Here is a 16,077-nt window from a genome sequence, read left to right as displayed (position 1 = left end):
TTGACCTCACTCACTACTTGTGTTTCAGTTGCCCCATCTGTAAAATGGCAATAACAATGCCCCCCCCCCAATGGGGGAGGGGTTGGGAATGATGCCTGGGATGGAGTGAGCTAAGTAAAAATGTAGTTATGTAGTTACTGTTAGCAGCTGGGTGGGGGAAAGCAGTCTGGGAAGGAGGGCACTGATCTGCGCAGGTTCTGAGCGGTTCTCCCAGGGACATCCTCCCATCCATGATCCTCCCCCGCCTGCCTCTGCAGCCTTCCCTTAAAGCTGTAGCCAATGAGTGAGCTCAGGATGGCTGCTGAGGGGTCATCTGGAGAATCACCAAGTGGGCAGCTGGTCAGGCCTAACCAGCCTGAGGTTTTATCCTCATCTCCCCTCCCACGCTCGGGTTCCTCCCCCTCCTCCCCAAGCTGGTCTCCCGGTCTGGACTGCTTCTCAAAGGCACTTTGGCCCCACTCCCAGCCCTGCCCCTGCCACCTGGGAGCCAGACTCTGATAATCCTTCTTAGTGCCTAAAAATATCCCCAGGTTGGGGGGGGCAAGTGGAAGAGAGTGATCAGGGCTTTGTGCTGACATGGGGAGGGGGAGGATGAGCAGAGCACCCCTGAACTCCCCCTCCCCAAAGGCCCTGGCACCACCCAGCAGAGCAGAGCTGTGCACACACATTTTATTTTAAATCTAGCTGGAAGTGCAGGGCTTGCCTGGGCTGTGCAGGGAAGAACAGACACACACACACATACTCACTCTCTGCCCCCACAGCCTTGCCTGCTTGGGGTCACCTGACTCCTTCGGCTAGAGGCCCAGGCAGGGAGCACGTGATGGGCTAAGAGGGGGTTATTTGTAGATAACACAGCCACCCCTGCACCCAGCCCCGGCTCCTCCACTCTGGCCTCTCTGAGCAGGGTCCCTGCAGAGTGCTCACGACCAGAGATGTAGCCAGGCCAGAAGATACCACCTTCAAGGACCCTAAGGGGGGCCCCAAGTCCAGGGCTCTGCCTCTCCCCTCCATGCTCTGGCCTTGTTGGTACACCCCCTCCCCCAACTCAATTCACTGCAATGGCTGCTTGGTGGGCTTCCAATTCACCAATCAACTGGTGATTGGTGAATGATTCACCAATCATTCCTCCTCCAGGGCCTGCATGTGCTGTGTCCAAAACTCACCAAGCTCGCTCCCATCTCAGGACCTCTGCATGTGCTATGACCAACTCACAAAGCTCATTTCTGCCTCAGGGCCTTTGCATATGCTTGCCCAACTCACCAAGTTCATTCCTGCCTCAGGACCTTTGCACATGCTGTTCTCCCAGGCAACCCTGGTCTATCTCTGTCTCACCATTCACATCTTGGTTCACTGTTACCTCCTTAGAGAATTCTTCTCAGATCACTACCGAAGAAGCCATCATATTATTCCATCTCCTTACCCAATTTTGTTTTTTTTTGTCATCCCAATTGAACTGTTTTCTTTCTTTCTTTTTTTTCAATGTTTACAATTATCTATTTCTTTACTTACTTTTGGCCATGCTGAGTCTCTGTTGCAGTTTGCAGGCTTCAGTAGTTACCCCATGGCACGTGGGATTTTCCTGGCCCAGGTATAGAACCCTGGTCCCTTGCATTGGAAGCACAGTCTTAGCCCATGTCCCCTGGAATCCCCAGCCCATTGGCCACCCCTCATCACCACAGCCTGCTTCTCCAGGTTCCCCGGCTGCACCTTCTCAGAATCACCCCTTGGCAACGCAACCCCCTACCACCGCCCCCTCCGCCTAATAAAGCAACCATCAGTGAGGGCTAGAGGGTTGATCTGCAGGTGCCTGAGGGCTGACTGTGGGACATCCACCCTCCTGGAATCTGTTCCCTCCCTCCTACAGCCTCAGGAATATCCCAGGTGCTACAGCCCCCAAGGGCGCCGCCCAGTGGCCCAAAGTCTTTACACAGGTGGTGTCTTTTTCCTAAAGTGCCCGCACCCCCTTCACTGGGCTCATTTGTACTAGTCTTTAAGACCTGGGTCAGATTGAATTCCCTACTTAAGAGGCCTTCTCTATCCTTCCCACCCTAAGGAGGCAGAGCTCCTTCCCTAGTCCCGCCCACCCCACCAGGGCCTTTCTTCAAAGCTTCTGTTCAGCCCTGGCTGGCTCCACTGAGCTTAGAGAGCCGAGCCTTCCCACCAGAGAGTGAGGGTCAGACCAGGAAGAGACCTGTGGGGTCTCCAGCATCGCCCAGTGTACGGGTGTGCTGGGGAGTTGGTTAGGGGAGTTTCAAGAAGGACCAAGGGAAGAGAGATCAGGTCTCTGGAAGTTTTAGTGGGCAGGTGAGCAGATCCAGCCCCAGAGGCAAGGCGGGCAGCAGGATCTGACTGTTACCTGCACAGGACTCAGACAGATCAAGCAAACGGATGGGCTTGTAAGGGGAGTGCTTGCTGAGTGCGTGCTCAGTCGTGTCCAACTCTTTGTGACCCCAGACTGTAGCCCTCCAGGCTCCTCTGTCCATGGGATTCTCCAGACAAGAATACTGGAGCAGGTTGCCATTTCCCTTTCCAGGGGATCTTCCCCACCCAGGGGTTGAACCTGCATCTCCTATGTCTCCTGCTCATGCAATTAGTTAAAAACAAAAACACACAACTCTGGGACTTCCTTGGAGGTCCAGACTCTGTGCTTCCATTGCAGAGAGCATTGATCCCTGGTCAGGGAACTAAGATCCCACATGCTATGTGACATAGCCAAAATTTTTTTAAAAAACCAAAAACATGACTACTGAGGGACATGCAAAAACTATGCATGATTAAAGTGTGTGATTCAAGGCATTTGACATATATATGTACTGACTGATGGAACCCATCACCTAGATCAAGATATCCATCACTATAGGCTTCCCAGGTGACTTAGTGGGAAAAAATCCACCTGTCAATGCAGAAGCTGTGGGCCCGATCCCTGGGTCAGGAAGATCCCCTGGAGGAGGAAATGGCAACCCACTCTAGTACGCTTTCCTGGAAATTTTCATAGCCAGAGGAGCCTGGTGGGCTACAGTCCATGGGATAGCAAAGAGCACACACACATATCCATCACTCCCCACATTTTTTTTGTGTCCCTTGGAGTTCCTACCTCTCTCCCTTCCAGTGAGAACTGGAAGCAACCTGGATGTCTAGTGCTGGGGATCAGAAATTTCCATCAGAAATTCAGGATTCAATACTATGAAATCTTACATAAGCATTTAAAAGGAGGAGGAAGATATGGTACAGACCAACCTGGAGGGCATGATGCCCAATGAAATAAGCCAATCTCAGAAAGACAGACAGTATCTGATTCCACTTATAGGAGGTCCTTAGTTAGAGGAGTCAGGTTTATAGAGACAGGAAGTAGAATGATGGGTGCCAGGGGCCGGAGTAGCTAGATGGGGAGTTAAGTGTTCAGTGGGAACAGTTTCTGTTTGGAAAATGAAAAAGTCACAGAGATGGGTTACATGACAATGTGAATACTGTACAAAATGGTCCAGATGATAATTTTTTTGCTATATGTGGTTTACCACAATTAAAATAATTTTTAATTAAGAAAATTATCAAATTGGGATGAAGAGAGGAGGAAAAGCTATGCTCATGGACTTGGTAGGATCACTGAGTTGAAAAAATGAAAGCAAAATACAGAGACACTACTGGACTGATATGTAATTCATGTAATGGAAAACAACCAAAAGAGTTTTGTCCTTGGTATTTATAACAGTGGAGTTAGCTGCATCAGACCAGCCCTCTCAGAGATAATAATGATAAACTCTGGGCTATATACTAAAAAACTGTTATACCTTGAAGCTTTGGTGTTACCACATTCTATATCCATTAGCCACATGTGCTCATTTAACTTCCAATTAATTAAAATTAAAATCTAAAATTCAGTTCCTCAGTTGTATTGTGAACATTTCTATACTTAATAGCCACATGTGGCTTGTGGCTACCATATTGGGCAGTGTAGGTATGGAACATTTCCATCATTGCAGAAAATTCTACTGGGCAGTAGGGCTCTAGAGAGTGAGTCTCTACCTACACTAAGGGAATGGCACGGGGTGAGTCTTCCATTTTTCACTGGAAATAGAAACTGGATTGAAAAATGATAAGACAGAATCCAAAGGGACCATAACAGTTCAACAATGGGGCAGAACATACAGGAAAGAAAAAAGCCAAAAAACAACAACAAAAAATTAGGTCCAAATTCTATCCAAAATTGCTGTGCAAGTCTCTTGCTAACCCTTGAACCATGTGCAGGGCAGACTCCAACCAGCCTGGCTAAAGCTAAAGGAAAATAAGATATAACCCTCCTCCCACCCCAGGGGAAAGAGACTTTGGATCTTGAGTTCAGACAGTTTAATTGCCTGTGAAAATTTTAAAAAGGGATGTGGGAAAGAATCAATGTTCTTCGGAGGAACACAGCAGAATACAGAGTGTCTACAACTTATCTTTCATAATGTCCAGAATACAACCCAAAATTATTTGACATGTGAAGAAACAGGAACACATGACCTATGCTCAAGAAAGAAGGAAATCACTGAAGACTGACCTTGAGGTGACCCAGATGTTGGAATGAGCAGATAAGGACTTTGAAGCAGCTATTATAAATATATTCAGGGATGTGAAGGAAAAAGGAAATGAGATGTGAAGGGATGTGAAGGGATGTGAAGGAAAAGCACCTCCTAGTGAATGAACAACAACAACAACAAAAAACCTCAGTAGGGAAGCAGAAATTATTTTTAAAAAATGCACCAACTGGAGATTCTAAAACTGAAAAATACAATATTTTGAATAAAAAGATTGACTGTGGACTCAGCCATAAAAAGAATGAAATTTTGCCATTTGCAAGAACATGGATGGACTTGGAGGGTATTATGCTTAGTGAAATAAGTCAGACAGAGAAAGACAAATACTGTATGATATCACTTATATGTGAAATCTAAAAAATAAAACAAGTTAGTGAATATAGCATGAACGAAACAGACCGACAAACTAGTGGTTACTGGTAGGAAGAGAGAAGGCAGAGGGGCAAGAGAAGGGTAGGAAATCAAGAGGTACAAGCTACTATATATAAAATAAATAAGCTACAAGGACATATTGTACAACACAGGGAACACAGTAAATATTTTATGATAACAACAAATGGAATACAGCCTTTATAAATTGTGAATCACTATACTGTGATTCATATAATATTGAAACATATAATATTGTACATCAACTATACCTTAAAAAATAAATAAATACAATATACATTGTACAAGAAGAAAAAGAAAGCATTATTTATCCAGAAAAAAAGCCAAAAAAAGTTTTTTGGTGTTTTTCCCCCCCAACCCCCAACTGTCGGCTTAATAGCAGATTGGAAATGGTAGAAAAGACAGCTGACTAATTTGGAGACTGATAATAGCAAATACTGAACAGAAGAAGAGAGAAGAAAAAACTAAAGACTGAATAAAAATGTGTATCTAGAAATGGACAGCGGTGGCTGCTTAATATTGTGAATGTACTTAATGCTACCTAGTCGTGCAATTAAAAATGGTTAAAACGGTAAAATGTTTAGCGTGCATGTATTTTACCACAATTTAAAAAAATATACAGAGTCTCAGTGACCTTGGGAGAACATCGAAAGATCCAACACAAGTGCAGTTGGAGTGCTCTAAAGGATATAGTCCACACTCCGGACAGATATTCTATCAGGAAGGTGGGGGAGCGGGGAAGCTGGTCCACTTATTTTGTGAGTCACTGATTTTTACAAGAAGTGTATTTCAAGGTGACTTAAATTTTTTTTTTAATTGCACAATACACCTAACACAAAATGTGCCATCCTAAATGCAGTTACTGTTCTCCTGTCACGGATGAACTGACTTATCTACCCAGGGCCACATAGCTGGTAACTGACCAGGCTGCATGTGAGCTCAGCTGCGTACCACCCGGTGTTCTAGATGGACATGCGCTCACGGAACCTCAGCCTCTGCATTCGTGGCAAACAGGACCTGCTGCCTTTATGCCTACGCTTCACCCCATGTACTCCGGGCTTTGCCTGGGTCATCAGTGACTACCCCCTGGCCCACGCCAGCCCCAGAGGTCAGTTTTCTTTCTGTAGATTCCTGACCTTCTGGTGGTGTGTGTTCTTGTTGTTCAGCTGTTAAGTCAGGTCCAGCCCTCTGAGACCCCATGGACTGCAGCACGCCAGGCTTCTCTGTCCTCCACTATCTCCTGGAGTTTGCTCAAATTCATGTCCATTGAGCCAGTGATGCTGTCTAACCATCTCATCCTCTGTCGTCCCTTTCTCCTGCTGCCCTCAATTTTTCCCAGCATCAGGGTCTTTTCCAATGAGTTGGCTCTTTGCATGAGGTGGCCGAAGTATTGGAGCTTCAGCTTCAGTCCTTCCAGTGAATACTCTGGACTGATTTCCTTTAGGATTAACTGGTTTGATCTCCTTGCTGTTCAAGGGACTCTCAAGAGTCTTCTCCAGCACCACAATTTGAAAGCATCAATTCTTCCTAGTGGTCTATCTGCCCCCTTTGTCTGTCTCTCTTTCCAAGAAACATGGCATCCTGGCTAATCTAATCCAAGCTGTTTTCTTCTCCTTTGACCCTAAATAAGGCCAGTCCTGAACCCTCTCACACCAGCTTTTCTCCCTGGGAAATCTCACCCCCATTATCTGTGAGCCTGTGCTTTGGTTTTCCAGATTCCCGCAGTTTCCAGGTTTCTCTCCCAATGCCAAAATGGTTAACGCAACAGTGCCTGGCTATGCCTTGCCCAGATGTAGATACAAGTCACCCTGACTCAAGTCACCCTGCACCACAAGTGTGCTTCTTGGTCAACATCCCACCATGTACCCAGTCTTTGGGGACAAGAATCTGAGAGTCATCTCAGACCCTTCCTCATCACCCCCCCCCCCCCCCACCCCCAGACACTCAGCTACTCCCCAGGTCCTGCAACTGCGTCTGTCTCTCCCGTAACAATCAAGCGAGTTCCTTCTCCGCTCAATCCCCACTACCGAGGACCCATCTCTGATTTCAATTCTCGTGGTTACCTCCACCTTGATCTCTCTGCCTCTGGTATTGCTTTTTTTTTTTTTTTAATGTTATCAATATTTATTTTTATTTATTTATTTGGTTGCACCAGGTCTCAGTTGCCACATGAGGGATCCAGTTCCCTGACCAGGGATCGAACCCTGACCCCCCTTCATTGGGAGCTCAGAATCGTAGTCACTGGACCACCAGGGAAGTCCCCTGCCCCAGGCTGCCTCCCCCATCCACGTTTCCCTCCCTGAAAGAGAAAAGCCATTACTGGAGAGGATGTGGAGAAAATGGAACCCTTGTACACTGTTGGTAGGAATGTAAATTGGTGCGGCCACTATGGAGAACAGTATGGAGGTTCCTTAGAAAATGTAAAATAGAGCTACCATATGATCCAGCAATCCCACTCCTGGGCATGTGCTCAGAAAATATGAAATCTTTAATTTGAAAAGATACACACACCCCAGTGTTCACAGCAGCACCATTTGCAAACAAGACATGGAAGCAACCTAAAAGTTCATCAGTAGAGGAGTGGATAAAGATGAAGTGGTACATATCAACAATGGACTATTACTCAGCCATAAAGAGAATGAAATAATGCCATTTGCAGTCCCATGGAGGGACCTTAGATATCATATTAAATTAAGACAGTCAAAGAAAAATACCATGTATCACTTACATGTGGACTCTAAAACAAGTATACAAATGAACTTATTCACAAAACAGAAACAGACTCCCAGACATAGAAAACAAATTTACAGTTCCCAAAGGGAAAAAGGGTGAGGGGATGAATCGATGAAGAGTTTGAGATTAGCAGATTCAAACTACTATATACAGATAAACAACAAGGACCGACTGTCTAGCACAGGGAACTGTATTCAATATCATGTAATAAATTATAATGGGAAAGGAAAAAAGACAGCCAGTGTCAGCATCATAAACAGACAGTGGCCATAAAACAAACACAATGTAAGCAGGATGACATTTGGTGCTGGCAGGTACTGAACTCTAGGAGCCTGCCAGCCCAGGTCTGAGCCCTCCCGGTTCAAGCATTCACGTGGAAGTTGGCAAGTGTCCCCTGGGCCTTAAAGACACAGCAGCAGCAACAGAAGCCTTGGGCCTCGATGTCCCCAGAAGCGGGGTGATTCTCCTGTGAATAGTCCTGGCACGCGTGGGCTGTCCTTGGGACCTCAGATGACCTGCATCAGGCGAAGCGCCCCAGAGATTAAAAAATTACAGAAATTAGATGGTATATGGGCTTCCCTGGTAGTTTGGTAGTTCAGACAGTGAAGAAATCCACCGGCAATGCGGGAGACCCACGTTCAATCCCTGGGTTGGGAAGATCCCCTGGAGAAGGAAATGGCCACCCACTCCAGTATTCTGGTCTGGAGAATCCCAAGGACAGAGGACCCTGGCAGTGTATTTGAATTGAACCCTTCTCAATTAGTAGATGTTGTTTCTAAAGCATTCAACAACAGGGAACAGAAGCAAGAAGTGAAACGGAAGCCTGCTTTTCTGGTAACAGCAAGTAACCTAAAGGAGGGCTTCCCGGGTAGCTCAGCGGTAAAGAATCCACCTGCCAATGCAGGCAACCCAGGTTTGATCCCTGGGTCAGGAAGATCCCCTGCAGGAGGAAATGGATACCCACTCCAGTATTCTTGCCTGGAGAATCCCATGGACAGAGGAGCCTGGAGGGCCACAGTCCATGGGGTCCCAGAGAGTTGGACACGACTGAGCATGCATGCATGAACACAGGCCTGCAGACCTGTCAGGGTCCCAGGGGAACCAAGGGTTGAGACAGAGGCAAACTGTGAGTGCGGAGAGAAAAACCAGCCTGGGCAGATCCACTCTTGCCAGGTGGCCCCAGGCTAGCAGTGCCTTCACTGATGCAGTCATCACCCCACTGCCTACCTATCCGCCCACCCAGGTAAGGGTGGGGAGCCAAGCATGGCTTGTGTGAGAAGACTCACCCTCTGGGTGGGTGGAGGTTCCAAAGCCAAGGGAAGGGTCCCCAGGGAGAGTCTGTGTGTGGGCCCTTTAAGACCCAGGCGTGTTTCTGCAACAAGAGTACTTCCTCTTCCCCACCCACCCCACAGCGGTCCCAAAGAGGCTCACTCTACAAGCCCTCCCGCACACTGGAGACTGGGGCTGCTGGGGGTGGGAGGCCAACCTTCCCTTCATGCCTGGGGTTGATCACCAAGGTCTATATGATCTGGCCCTGCCCTGGCCCCCTCTACCCTGCCGACCTCCTGCAGCCATGAGACTCCATGGTTCTCAGCCTGGAGTCCATGGCCATGATTCCTGAGGTCTGCTCAAATCTCAGAAACATGGCTGTAATGCAGTGTGTGTGTGCCAAGTCGCTCGATCGTATCTGACTCTTTGCGACCCCATGGACTGTAGCCCACCAGGCTCCTCTGTCCATTGGATTCTCCAGGCAAGAATACTGGAGTGGGTTGCCATGCGCTCCTAAAGAGTTCACCTGCCAATGCAGGAGACACGGGTTCGATCCCTGGTCCAGGAAGATCCCACATGCCGCGGAACAATTAGGCCTGTGCTCCACAACCACCGAGCCTGTGCTCTAGAGCCCCTGAGCCACAACCACTGAAGCCCGAGGGACCTTGAGCCCACGTTCCCCATCAAGGGGAGCCACCTCAATAAGAAGGCTGCGCACTGCAAGAAGAGTAGTCTCCGCTTGCTGCAGCTAGAGAAAAGCCTGTCCAACAGTGAAGACTCAGCACAGCCAGAAATAAATAAAATGATAACAACAACAACAACTAAGGACCGCCCTGAATGAAAGCCGTGGCTGCAAATATCACGTGAATTTGGTTGTGTAGAAAAGGTAACAGTTTCAACATTCAGAGTCACTACTTCTCCAGTGAGAACTACATCAGAGGAAGCAGGTACCTGAGTATAGCCTGCTATCTCCTTCAAGAATAGCCTTAAAATCTATAGTCCAGGGACTTCCCTGACAGTCCAGTGGTTAAGAACGTTGCCTTCCAATGCAGGGGTTGTGGGTTTCACCCTGGGTCAGGAAGCTAAGATCCCACCTGCCTCAAGGCCAAAAAAGCAAAATATAAAACAGGAACAGTATTGTAATAAATTCAATAAAGATTTTTAAAATGGTCCACCTCAAAATGAAATAAAACTCTAAAGATGACATACTGATCACATACATCCTAAAGGGTCATGACATTTGTCCTGAAGAATGGGTTATGAAAAAAATTTTTATCCTAAAATGAAAGATTCAAAACCTACAAAGAGGGGGGGAAATACACACACACACACACACACACACACACATATTACCTTTAAGAGAGACTTGGGCTACCAGAAGTAAAGTAGCCCCCCTCCCCTCATTCTTCACACATTTCTGAAAAATTCTAGGAATACACAGGAAAGTCCGAAGTGTCCCACCCCAGGGTCTAATTTGCCCCCAACTCCTTCCACTCTCTGGTCAGGCTCCCAGGAAGCTGTGGCTGGCGTCAGTGCCCAGTGTTTCTGTCATCTCCATTTTGCAGCTGGGGAAACCGAGGCACAGGGGAGGGGAGGGGTAGGAAGTGGAGAATTGGGATTCATTGAAATCTAAGCCTGTCTTCAGGGACTTCCCTGGTGGGTCAGTGGTTAAAAATTTGCCTTGCAATGCAACTGCAGATCTGTCCAGGCAGGCTTTTTTTCTCCAAAGTTCGCGATTTGCCTCTGTCTCAACCTTTGGCTCCTCTGGGACCCTGACAGGTCTGCAGGCCTGTGTTCATGCATGCATGCTCAGTCGTGTCCAACTCTTTGTGACCTCAGGGTTCGATCCCTGGTCAGGGAACTAAGGGCCCACATGCAGAGGGCAACTAAGTCCATGCACCACAACCACCGAGTCTCTGAAACTGGAGGGGTTTGGTGCACACTCGGCTGAATGGTGAGGGTGGGAAGCGTCAACAGGCGCAGCTGACCAGGTCCTTGTTCACAGGGGGTATGGGGCAGGACGCCAAATCATTTCTCCTACACCAGGAAAGGGAGTGACTGTGGGCTGGTGGAGGGGCCATCCTCAAAGTATACCTGCTTGGGTTTTTGCTGCTCGTCCTCAAGGCTCAGCAGGCCCCTGCCTGCCATCTCCTGTCACCTCCCGGTGAACATGCTGCCCCAACACCCAGCTCTGGGCTCTGTGTCCTCCTCCTCTTCCTCCCTGGCCCCCTTTCTCAGCCTCCATTAGCACCCTCCCCCTTGTTCCTTCCTTCCACTCCCTCCAGCCCTTCCAGGAAGCCTCCCAGGTCAGCAGAGCCCCCAGCAAGTGCAGAAGGAAGGGGAGAAGCTTTGTTGTTGTTCAGTCGCTCAGTTCTATCCGACTTTGCAACCCCATGGACTGCAGCATGCCAGGCTTCCCTGTGCCTCACTATCTTCCGGAGTGTGTTCAAACTCATGTCCATCGAGTCGGTGATGCCATCCAACCATCTCATCCTCTGTCGCCCCCTTCTCCTCTTGCCTTCAATCTTTCCCAGCATCAGCTTTGCCCACCAGGAAAGGGCTGGCCCTCTCTTCCTTCCTCCTGCCAGCCTCCTCTGCCTTTGGGGCACACTGTCCACTCCACAAAGGGAACAACACACCAAAGAAACTGCACAGCAGTGGGGCCCAGTAACCTCACTCCCCCTTGAGCAGGGACCCACCCAGGGTCTGCAACTGTTGGGCTGAGGGGCCCTAAGGACCCTCAGTCTTTTCATCTGACACTCTCCCCCCTGGCTCATGCTGCTCCAGCCACATGGGCCTCTTTGCTAAACCTCTTAACATGCCGGGCTGGGTCCTGCCTCAGAATCTTTGCACATGCTGGACCCTCTGCCCAAAATGCCCTTCCTCCAGATGTCTGCCTGGCTGGCTCCTTCTCATCCTTCAGGTTTCTCTTGCCCCCTTCCCAGAACATCAGCTCCACCAATGAGGTGGTGGTGGGGGTGTGTGGCAAAGAAGCTTCCTTTTATTCACTGTTAGTCCCCACTGCCTCCCAGCATGCATACTTCATCAACACTTACTGAATGAATCAATGACAGGCGGGGCGGGTGGGAACTGGGGACCAGCGCAAGGTAGAAAGGGATCCCGAGGGGCGGCTGGCAGGGGCTTAACCCCCTCCCCAGACATACTCATGGCCTGGAAACCATATTTGGGAATTTGGTTTGGGAAGCCTAGGAGGATGTGGGGAGAGGGGTGAGCTCCTGCTCTTCAGGGTAGAGACCTGGTGTGACAGAATCATGTTGACAAAGGTGTGCGTGCGTGTTACGCTGCTTCAGTCGCGTCCAACTCTTTCGACACTATGGGCCGTAGCCTGCCAGGCTCCTCTGTCCATGGGGATTCCCCAGGCAAGAATACTGGAGTGGGTTGCCAATCCCTTCTCTAGGGGATCTTCCCGACCCAGGGATCAAACCCTCACCTCCTGTGTCTCCTGCTTTGCAGGCGGATTCTTTACCGCTGAGCCACTGGGGAAGCCCAACTTCAAGTCTATCCAGGGTCCAGGCTCACTTCTCACTCATCCACACCTCCACCTGGTCCAGCCTCATCATGGTCTGGACCAGTGCAGTCTCTCTCATGCTGATTTCCTGACTCCTTGCCCCCAGCTTCTCCCATTTACCCAAGGTGACTCCCCTCCACATCTCTGTTCACTGGTCTCTCCCTTGAACTCTATTCTTTTAATTAAAAATTTGTATTTATTTACTTATTTTTGGCTGCGCTGGGTCTCTGCTGCTGTGCACAGGCTTCCTCTAGTTGTGGCATGTGGAGTTCTCATTGCAGCGGCTCCTCTTGTTGCGGACTTTATGGCACGCAGGCTTCAGTGGTCACAGCTCTAGAGTACGGGCTCCACTGTTGTGGTACATGGGGCTAGTTGCCCCACAGCGCATGGACTCCTCCCAGAACAGACATCGGGCCCACATCCCCCGAATTGGCAGGCAGACTCTTAACGACTGGACCTCCAAGAAAGTCCTGCCCATGAACTCTTGATAATCTTCAGCAACCAGGCCAGTGGTCACCTCCAACAAGAAGCCTGACTCCTGACCCCTCTCGAGGCTGAGTCAGGTCACTTCTCTGGGCTCCTCCCTCCTCCTCCCCCCTACCCCTCCAGGCATCCACTCTGCCTTGCCAGGTGGTTGTTATTACCAGATAGGCATTGCGCTCACCTCTGAGGTGACGACTGCTATTATTCCCAATTTTACAGGTGAAGAAATTGAACCAGAGGTGAAGTCACTAGCCTGAGAGCACTGCATTCAAACTGGCAGGATGAGCTCAGAGGCAGCTTCCAGCAGCCAGAGAGGGGACAGCCTGCAGTGCCCAGATAAGAGAGGAGCGTGCCCCCCAGCACCTGTCTTCCTGTGGGCATCCCAGGGGTGGTGGGAGGACTGGCCCGCTCCCCACAGCCAACTCCAATCATGACAGCAGTTCCTGTGCCCAGCGAGCACTTTGTGCTGGGCGCTGGGCCAACCAAACACTTTACATGCCTGACTCACTTGATCTGCCGACGCCTGTGGGTTCTGGAGGTGGATGCACTTATGAGTTCTTCCCATTTCTCAGAGCAAGAAATGGAGGCTCACCGGGCCCTGAACTCCCACCAGAGCTACAGCCCCTCCCCCTCACCCGAGGCATAAGGCTGCCCTTGGGATTGGCCAAACCCCTTTTTATTTCCTAGCTGAGGCTGCCTTTGATTGGAACATCATCCCCAGATACAGGTACCATGGACCCATTTTATAGATGGGCAAACTGAAGCCCAGAAAACTTTCTCTGGGGACTCAAGACCAGTGCAATGACCAAGGCTCCCTCCCAGCTGGAAATAGGTGAGCAGGGAGGCCGGGCAAGGAAGGTTCCAACTGCCTCCTCCCTGCAGCCTGGCTGGGGCCTCAGGGACCCAGGTATGCTCAGTGAGCTTCCGGGAACTCCCATCACCGCCAAGTTTATTCATAGCAGCTGCTCCTGGAAGGGGCTTCCCATGTGGCTCAGTGGTAAAGAATCCACCTGCCAATGCAGGACAATCCCTGGGTCGGGAAGATTCCATGGAGAAGGGAATGGCAACCCACTCCAGCATTCTTGCCTGGAAAATTCCATGAACAGAGGAACCTGGCAAGCTATGGTCCGTGGGGTGGCAGAGTCAGACACAACTGAGCACACATACATACAAGCTCCTGGAAGGGGGCTGAGTTGAGGCTGGGGACTCTGGGGGCTTCAAAGACACCGCTACACTCCAGAATTTCTATTTCAAGTGGCCCCATACAACAGATCCAGGCTGCCCCCTTGCACTCAGTCACCTTGGACCTGGCCTGGGTTCCCAGTGGTGTCTTCAGGACGTCCCCCCTCAAGTGGCATCTCAGGTTTTGCAAATCAGTCTGAGTCACAACAGCCTCACACCCCCTGACCTGTTTCTCCCTCGGTTTCCCCATCCTTCCACACTCCCAGCTGCCCACACCAGAAATCTCTTCCATGCACCTGTCTTCCCGCCCCACTTCTGAGCAGGCAGGGAATGCAGGCGAAGTCCCTCTGCCAAAGAAGAACCCCAAACCGCCCACTTTCCATCGCCCCCTTCCTGTCGGGTCCAAACCCACAGTCTCCTCCTCCCATCTCTTTTTGGGGAGCAGAGTAGCTGCTGGATCTTTGTAAGACACAGCTGGACCCGGTCACTCACTTTGTCCTAAGCCTCCGTGGTCCCCACAGACCTGAGAACGGAATCCACACACTGCTCAGTTATCTTCTTGGCCCGAGGCCAAGGTCTTCGCACCTCGATACCCGGCTCATCGAACTTGAGCCACGCTCGCCTCTTTTCAGCTCTGCAGACAAGCCAGTTTGGGCCCTGACTCATAATCTTTTGCTGTTTTCTGGGCCTAAAAACCCCTCGCTGGCTGATTCTCTCAGGCCTGGCTGACACCTTTTCCGAGAATTCCTCCGCGACCCTAGCCCATCTCCCAGAGGTGTGGCCTTCTGCGCACTGTGCATGGGCTGACATGATCCGTGTCTGTTTACGCGGGTCCTAGCAGTCTACGCGGCCGGGTTGCAGGCTCTGAGGTTAGGGCCCCGGCTGCATCCCCAGCAGGTACAGATTCTCTGGTGACCGACTGACAGACCCCCGCATCGCGCTCCTCGCGTTCATACATTCCGGACTCCCCACGATCCCCCCCCACCCCCGCCCCCGTCGTGTTAGGCTCGTCCCCACTCTCGCCCACCCGTTACGCAGCCGCCGCGTCCTCCTGCGCTCGCTGCGCCCCGGCTCTCGGGGGAGCGGGGCTCTCTCAGGGAGGCGGCCGGGGCCTGGGACCAGACGGGAAGCCCCGGGAGGCCGTCCCGGGCGAGGATGGGGGACAGCGGCTGTGTCTGAGGACCGCCGCGGACGCCATGGCCGTGGAGGCGGGGCCGGAGCTCGCTGCTAGGGTGGCGTTCCCGGCCGCGTTAGGATAGCTGGGGTCTCACTTACCTGGGGGGCGCAGGCGGCCGGGAGCACCAGGGGCCGGCAGTGGGGTGGGTGGCTGACAGCTCGCCTGCCGCAGATGCGGAGGAGGAGACGCGCGCAGCCGGCACCAGGCACCCGGACTCTGCTCCAGGCGCCGCCTCTGCGGGGGGCCGGGAAGCAGGCTTTGGGGGCAGCGCGGGCCGGGATCGGGGGGCGGGGCCTGGAGGGCGGGGCCGGGGCGGGGCCGGGCAGAAGCCTTCAAGGCTCGGGGTCCTAGCGGCGCTCGGGCCCCTCTTGCGACAAGGCCGCTTCCTAGACCCCCGCCCCGCATAAGGGACCCCGCCTCCAACCCCGCCCCGCGCCACGGGGCCCCGCCTCCAGTCCTGCCCGGCCCCGCCCCGCGGCGCTGTTTAGCCTGAACCCCGCCACGGGTTTCTTCGCTGTGCGGTAGCTCTTTCCTTTGAACCTACCTCCATCTGCTGTGCGCTCAGTCCGGCCCGCATTTCTCTTCCGTTCTCTGCAAGTCCTCTCCAGCGCCCTCCCGGGTCCTCTTTGCTGGCCTGGCTCTGACCCATCCGTGTATCTGCCGACACACTATCGCTCCTGGACCCGCCTGAGTGCACCGCTGGGTGCTGTGCAGAAGGCCCCCGACTCACCACCTCAGGC

The 16,077-nt window shown here is 51.3% G+C and overlaps 1 protein-coding gene across 3 annotated transcripts in view; it reads right to left on the bottom strand.

Annotated features, from left to right (window-relative positions):
• Positions 1 to 15,748, bottom strand: part of CERS4 (ceramide synthase 4) — a 33,800-nt gene extending 18,052 nt beyond the window's left edge. Inside the window, exon 1 of one of the 3 annotated variants that reach the window (XM_043911725.1) lies at positions 15,436 to 15,748. Coding sequence is in view for 1 of the 3 variants with exons in the window: in XM_043911722.1 (XP_043767657.1) it covers positions 12,700 to 12,758 (59 nt within the window). In the remaining 2 variants the exon portion in view is untranslated. Of the gene's footprint in view, positions 1 to 12,699; positions 13,025 to 15,435 lie in introns of those variants that run through there. The other 2 variants (XM_043911723.1, XM_043911722.1) reach the window with 2 other exon arrangements.
• Positions 15,749 to 16,077: the final 329 nt, after the last annotated feature.

The sequence above is a fragment of the Cervus elaphus genome, chromosome 9 (assembly GCF_910594005.1).
Source record: "Cervus elaphus chromosome 9, mCerEla1.1, whole genome shotgun sequence".
NCBI lineage: Eukaryota > Metazoa > Chordata > Mammalia > Artiodactyla > Cervidae > Cervus > Cervus elaphus.
This window is presented reverse-complemented; position numbering and strand designations above follow the sequence as displayed.